We start from the raw sequence: 7,496 nt of genomic DNA on the forward strand, positions 1-7,496 counted from the left end.
ATGTAGATCCCACTTCTAAATACATTATTATCGAATAAATATTTCTGACGGTTATCCAAACATTTTATCAAATCTATAAAGAATTCGTTATTGATTTCCTATAAATCTAATTTGCATTCCAGCCAGAGTTTAAAAAAATCCCCTATGGTACAAGATTTTTCTTGTAATTTTATTGTACATGTATTAGCCGGCGATAATACTGTGAGATATGTTTGAATTCTGTCCCACAGTCGCGAATTAATAAATGTTTCAGAATATATTTGCCCCATTTTAATGTAAAAAATTATATTATCATTCAGATTTTTTAGCATTCTATAGCTATTCCACCTAGTGACAGTGTCCAACACTGGTTTATTAACTTTTTCTAGTGTATATAAATTTTTATATTTTTGTGATTTAAATAATTTAAGAATCGATCTTATTTCATCTAGGTCCTCCTTAATAAATTTGTTTATAAAATCATTAACCCCTAATTGAATTGTATGGGCACAACAACGCACACAAATCAGCCCAAATGATTTTCTTAGATCATTTATTAAATTTTCCAAGTCATCATTGGGGTTCAGACCCTCATTAAGATAAATTATCCTTAATAATAATTATTAAACTTTATTAATTAATAAAAGATAAAAAGTATAAATTGATATTATAAATTATACTATATTTTGACTTTAAAATAGGCACACACCCCCCCCCCTTAAATAATACGAATATCCAAAAGTATTCTAATTATCTCAATCAAATTTAGGAACTAATGTTATCAAATATATATGTCCTATAGATACATTTCTAAAATTATTTTAAAAATCAATATTAAAAAATAGCGATGAAATTAAAAGAAAGTTAGCACCTCATTCTGAACTAGTAGTAAGGGGAATTGGCATAGCGATACTAATTTATTAAGCCAGGGTATGCTGACACACTTTCTAAGAAAGTTTCCTAAACCCATAGACCGGTCTGTTTTTTTGATTCCTTTTTTTCAATAACGGAAATTATTTATAAAACTCACAAAAAAAAAAGATTTATATTTTGATTTAAAATATTAAAAAAAATGAAATAAAAATTTATTACTGGATGTATAAAATGCAAATGTGTTATCTTAAACATAGTAATTACTTATTAATTAGCGAGAGGAAAATATATTATAATAATGTATTATTGTGATCTGCAAAGGGCCTAATTTTTCAAGCCCAACCCAAAATTTTTAAAAAATGTTTCCCGGCTCGAACCCGATTAAAAAAAATTTACAAGCAAGCCAGCAAAAATTAATTTTTTATAATTATTCATATATTTATATTTTTTTTAAAAAATTTCGGAAGAAAAGGAAGCTTTTCAAGAAATTTTTAAATATTTTTTTTACAATTCAAATAAATAAAAATTATTTCACTTTTCAATGATAATATTAAAAACTCTTATATCAATCAAAAAAAATATTCTTGTAGGCACTCTTTTTTTAATATTTTGCAATCTAATAATAAAGCCATCAAAAATTTTAGAAACATGCTGTGTCAATATTTTTTTTTAAAAAAAATTTATTTTTTTCTTTCATCAAGTCAGGAGGAGAGGTATAAAACATAAAAGAAATATTATATTAATAAAATTGAAAAACATCTGGATAAAGGGGTAAAAAAATAAATATCATGAAGATCTTTGAAGATCGTTGCTCAAATTTTTTTATAAATAAAAGATCTTCAAATTTTACTAGATCTTTGAAGATCTTTTTATTTTGAGCAAATGTACAACTTTCCATATCATATTCTTAAAAACTTTTTTAATTGTTTTACATTTCACAATTTTATTTAATTTTTTATCAATTATACAAGTTTTTATTTCATTATTTTCTTTAATGATTATTTCCTTATTTTCTTTAAAGTTTATTTCCTTATTTTCTTTAATCACAAATGTTTCAAATTTTATTACATAATTTATTTCTTTTAATTTATAAGTATCTCATTCCTTTTGCATATTGGGTTTTAATTTTTTGATACTAAAAGATTTACAATTATAATGATAATTTCTTCTATGATAATGTGTTTCTTTATCTAATTTTCTATTTTTATAATAATTCTCATTATTAGATTTACTAAAATTTTTATTAGAACAATTTTCTTTTATTTCTGTAGCCGATTTATAATTACATAAACACTTTAATGTATATAATGTTTCATCATAACTTGAATTTAACTCTCTTGGAAACACTGCTTTCATGACTAAATATAATTCATCTGATAAATTATCTATTAAGCTTAGAGTATTCTTACTATCATGAAATTTTAAATAATCTTCTAACTTGTCAATGGACTTTGTTTTATTATTATTGTCCCATATAGGTTTATTCATAATTTAGAGATTTATCATTAAAATTTTTTAATTATTCTTCACTTTTTCAAATAAATCATTTCTTACGGTTTTTAGAATGATAAAGATAAAAATATTACATTCCAGAACTTTTTTTATCTAGTTGTCTATGTTCCAGTAGCTAAAATCATATGTGGATTTCAGAATATTTTGTAAGTCATTATAGTCCAATTTTATTTAGTTCGTCTAATTTGATATATACCTCATCTGGTAGTCTTCTTGTAAAGGAACCTGCTTTTTCGATGTCCGAGATCTGAGTGTCCTTGAAAATGTTTCGAATCTACTCAAAAAAAGATCGCCATTGCCTGAGTATATTGGAAATTCAATATTTATATTAACATTATTATTGGGAATCTGTTTAATATTTATTTACGATTTCCTCGAATATGTAGCGAAACTGCCACCATAAAGTTTTCTAAAATAAATGATTGTTACGAGATTAATTTATTTTATTTTGAAATAAATAATTTAATTTTATATAATATATTTTAAAATTTTACCTTTCTATCAAACTAAAAAATCAGGTTTATATAACAATTTTCATATTAATATATAAAAATTTATCTAAAAAAAATCAATCTACACAATTTATAAAAAAATCAATTTATATCAATATAAAAAAAAAACAATTTAAAGTTAGTATTAATCGGTCATATCAACAACACCCATAAAATTCCTATTTATTCCTATACTTTCATTATTATATAGATATAATATTTTATTTTAGCTTTACAACCTATATATTTTATGCTGCACTTGATTTGATAATAAGGAAGTTTAAATGAAAGATTTAATGAAAAATCCATAGACTTATATTAACCTAAACTGCTCAACTATTAAAAAAGTGTTTTTAAAATAATCGCCATTGCAAAATAGCAATCTTTATTAATAAGTCTATGTTTATAATGAGTTTAACGTTAAATATTTCATGTATTTATGATTTTTTTTTATTTTTTATTTAAATCGCATATAAATATAAATTGCAAGATATAACTGAACTGTTATAACATCATATTTATAATATTGTTTATTATGATTATTTTTAAGTTTTTTTTGGTTAATTTAGTTTTATTTACATTGTTTCAAGGTATTATTATTTAAATAACCTAAAATCCTCACTGATCTTCAAATGTAGCGACTTGCTCGTTTCCCATGAAACCCAAATCAAGGGCCTTCTTGAAAATATAGTAAACTTAAAATTTTCCAATTCATCCTGGATTCAGGCCATTCTTCCCAGCAAGTTTGATGGTATTGGTATCCGATCCCCTATCAACTACCCCTCTCAGCTTTTTATCTCTTCTCATCTGGCTGCTCAATCTATTATCGATAATGAATCCCCTCCTTTGATACTGACCTTTCTCATGCCTTCACTTTTTGGGACAGCAATTGCCTATCCACTTTTTGTCGTCCTGCCTCCAGCATTCAAAAAGAATGGGATGAGGACAACCTCAATAATTTAGTATTATATGCAAAATCAGGTTACTAATGGTTGGAAGCTATCCCCAGTTCCAATCTTGGTTTTCTCTTAACTGGTGAACAGCTACGCATTTTCATTGCCCTTCGTCTTGATTGTAATGCCGTAGTTCCCTCCATTTGTATTGACTGTCATCCCATTAAATCGAAAACAATCCCTTGCACTGCAAGTTCTCCCATGGACCGCAACATAAAGCTATCAGATTCTCCTAGTTGCCCTCAAAAAAGTTAATATTCCATTCACCCTCAAACCAGTGGGCCTCTCAAACGAAAACGCCTTCGTCCCGATGGGTTATCCTTCATTCCCTAGACTAATGGTCTCCCGCTCGTTTAGGACTATACCTGTGTCGATTTTGCAGCAAAGTCTAACAGCTCATTTTCTGACATTGAAAAGGCTGAAATCGTAAAACACAAATATGCCGGCCTCACCAACATCGTGTTCATTCCAATCGTTACCAATACTCTAGGCATGTTTGGAAGTGATGCCTCAATTTCATTAAAATTATAGGGAAAAAAATGAGACAGATCTCAGGGGACCCCAATGAAAGATTTTACCTTCGTCATCAGATTCCCTGTAAATCTGCAGGTCCAATTTTTTAAGCATTCACCCTTCTCTAGGGTGATTTGTATCCTTTTTTTTTAATATTTTTTTTTCTGAGTTCTTATTTATACATATATATTTTTTAATTCATTTTTTAATATATTCTTATTTGTTTTTTTAATATAGAATTTTTTAATCATTTAGTATATATATCCTATTTTAAAATAAATAAAATGATTTGACACCTAAAAAATAAATTATTATTATATTATTTTTTTCGCATGATATAAATTTTTGATTTTGAAAAAATATATTCCGTTATAAAGAAAAGAATTGGAAAATAAAAAGACTCGTATTAAAAAGATTCCTTCCCTAATATACTCAAAACCGGATAATTGTGAAGCGTTGAAATTTTTTATATTTTACGCACTTATCCCATATTTCGATATTGTAAGATTAAATATAATTTTTTGTTAATATAAGCCAATTTACATATATTATAAGCATTAAATCTATCAAATTTGGCATCTTTAATGTACAGATATTGCGTTTATAAAAAATTAAAAATAATTAAAAATATTTTTTCCCAATTTTTGTCTAATCTGGATATTAATTATCATGTTTTTTTAAAAAAAATTTAATATAAATTTGTTAAGTTCAGAGATAATTCAAAATATCAATTCATAAGAATTTCTTTCCAAATTTTACCAATCAATAATATTTTAGAAAATATTGTTTGTATAATAATAGCCATAATTATAATAATAACATTTTTCCAAAAGATATAATATAAAAATAAATAATTATTGTTTAAAAATATATATTTTAATGAATACCGATAATTAATTATATAAAACCCTTTACCACATGATGTTTGCAATAAGTTAGAAAAAAATCTCAGGTATTCCCTTTGACATATTAATCGATAATTGATCAAAAAAAAAATTTTTATTTTTCTATTTTTTTTATTTTGACCATAATAATGTATGTTACATATAAGTCTCAAATTGTATTTAACAAGCAATTTATTGTATTTTATATATTGGTATGAAATAAAAACCTTTACATAGTGGGTTTTTGCACCTTTGACGATTATTCGCCTACTCTGGGAAATGTCCAATTTGATCCGTGCGAATATCTGTAGACGGTACGAAAGACGTAGGCCCCTTCTTTTTTTATCTAAATAAAAATATAATATAATAATAAATAAATTATCACCTTCTATTAGATTTTCGACCATAGAAGAAGGACGTCCGCGTTTCAATTCTATTTTAGCTTAACTTGACACATTGTTGTGGCTACTTCTTGGCGAAATTTCGATAGATAAAAAACAGAATTGTCATCTGATTTGGCTTTCTCACTTTGAATACGCCGATATAATAACCAGGAATTTACGACTGCCATATCAATAAGGTGTTGGATAACTCTTATATACCACTTTTTGGATCTGGTTGTATTATGGTATCTTCCAATATTACTGTCTAACAAATCAACCCCTCCCATATGTTTGTTATATTGTTTGACAAGCATGGGACAAGCTATGGTTTTGCGGTCATATCGTTCAATATGACTCTAGGGTAATTTCCCGTACAATGTTGAAAAAAGGTTACCGTTTTATTATCCTTCCATACTAAGGATGTTATATCTACCCCTTCAATATTTTCCATGTATTCAAAGGATGGCCCTCTGATCTCTTTTTTCATTTCGATCTCTGTAGGAAGCTTACAATTTGGGATCCTATTCCTCCTTACAGTACCAAGACTATATATACCTATAAATATAGTTGAAAAATTAAATATATAATAGATTTATTATGCCTCTTTTTTCCAAATATATCAAAAGGTTTATTGAGGTGTAGTAATTATCAAAATATAGCTTAAAATTTTGATTTATAGGTATTGTTCGGCTTAGACGTAAACAATATTGCTGGACGCTCCTAAATCTGGTTCTGTTGTTGGTCTTTTTTCAGAATCATTTTCCTGCCCAGAATATAGTTCAAAATCATAGGCAAATCCTGATACACCGCATAGAATGAAGAATTTAAATCCCCATTTGTGAGGTTTCATTGGCATATATTGTTTTAAATGTATACGAGCTTTGGTTGAGCAAATTTGCTCATCGATTGATAAGCATTCCTCTTTAGGAATTGTTGAAAATGTTTCACAATTGAGACTACTTTTATAAGCCTATTATGGCCTGGTTGACCTTTTGCTATAGAATTATTATTGTCATTAAAATGAAGAATGGATAGAATGCTTTCAAATTTAGTGATAGTCATAGTCTTTTTTATAAGATCATTGCCAATTACATTTTTCCAATAGTCTTTTATGGACCAATCGACATTAGAATATTAATCTCAATGAATTTCCTTAACTCCATTATAGAAATATTTATAGGTTTGTTAATATTTTTTATTGCTGCATATTTGGTTGATTCGAGAACTACTAAATCTAGGAAATTATCATTCAAAAAATATGATGAACATTGTTAGGGAGTATGTAAAGCCAGTATCTCGCTGGATAAAGTGGACTTTCCATTGAATTTTAGATAATTTTTGGGGATATTTAAATTTTTTTCCTTCCATAATATATCTCTTCGTATTTATAATAGTAAAATTATCTGAAAATATTTAATTATCATCCTCATTATAGTGGTCATCTTCTAAAAAGCTATCATCAGAAGAATAATCAGATGGAGAAATCATTTTGTCTAATGTGTAACCCACATATATTATCGATTAAAAAATTTTTAATTAATTTTTTTTTAAATATAAAAACGGAAAAGAATATAGGAATATTTTAGGTATCTGGTTCATATTTTTTTGAAAAATAATATCAAAGTTTAATATTGAAAAAATGTAATTAAAAATTATAAAAAATGTCAATTTTGAAATATAGGGAACAGCTGACATTAAATACTCGTACTTTAAATAAATATAAGAATTTCTATTTAAAAAATTGATTTTTATATAAAAGGAATGTTACTTATAAGATACAATTTAAATTTTCGCGCCAAAATAATTTACGCGGTAAAATAGGTCGAAAATTTACTATGTGACTGATTAGTAGTCATATGTAAAAAGGGAAACAATTTTTATAATAATTTATAATAGGAAAATAAAGTA

The 7,496-nt window shown here is 26.1% G+C and overlaps 1 protein-coding gene across 1 annotated transcript; it reads right to left on the minus strand.

The window, feature by feature from the left end:
• Window positions 1-5,464: 5,464 nt before the first annotated feature.
• On the minus strand, window positions 5,465-6,444 carry LOC135931467 (uncharacterized). Its single transcript, XM_065468601.1, has 4 exons — window positions 6,300-6,444; window positions 5,983-6,143; window positions 5,654-5,944; window positions 5,465-5,551 (listed from the first exon to the last, which is right to left on the minus strand). Exons 1-4 carry the CDS (start codon window positions 6,442-6,444, stop codon window positions 5,465-5,467), a joined length of 684 nt encoding a protein of 227 aa, XP_065324673.1.
• Window positions 6,445-7,496: the final 1,052 nt, after the last annotated feature.

This window comes from Gordionus sp. m RMFG-2023, chromosome 1 (genome assembly GCF_954871325.1).
Source record: "Gordionus sp. m RMFG-2023 chromosome 1, tfGorSpeb1-WG-v2, whole genome shotgun sequence".
NCBI lineage: Eukaryota > Metazoa > Nematomorpha > Gordioida > Chordodea > Parachordodidae > Gordionus > Gordionus sp. m RMFG-2023.

Excerpts from the sequence above, each read along its gene's own strand:
- LOC135931467 (XM_065468601.1), bottom strand. The coding sequence starts at position 6,444 with ATGCCAATGAAACCTCACAAATGGGGATTTAAATTCTTCATTCTATGC. Across the intron at positions 5,945-5,982 it reads TATGGAAGGATAATAAAACG|AGTCATATTGAACGATATGA; the intron begins GTAACCTTTTTT and ends AAATTACCCTAG. Across the intron at positions 5,552-5,653 it reads TAGCCACAACAATGTGTCAA|ATAAAAAAAGAAGGGGCCTA; the intron begins GTTAAGCTAAAA and ends ATTTTTATTTAG.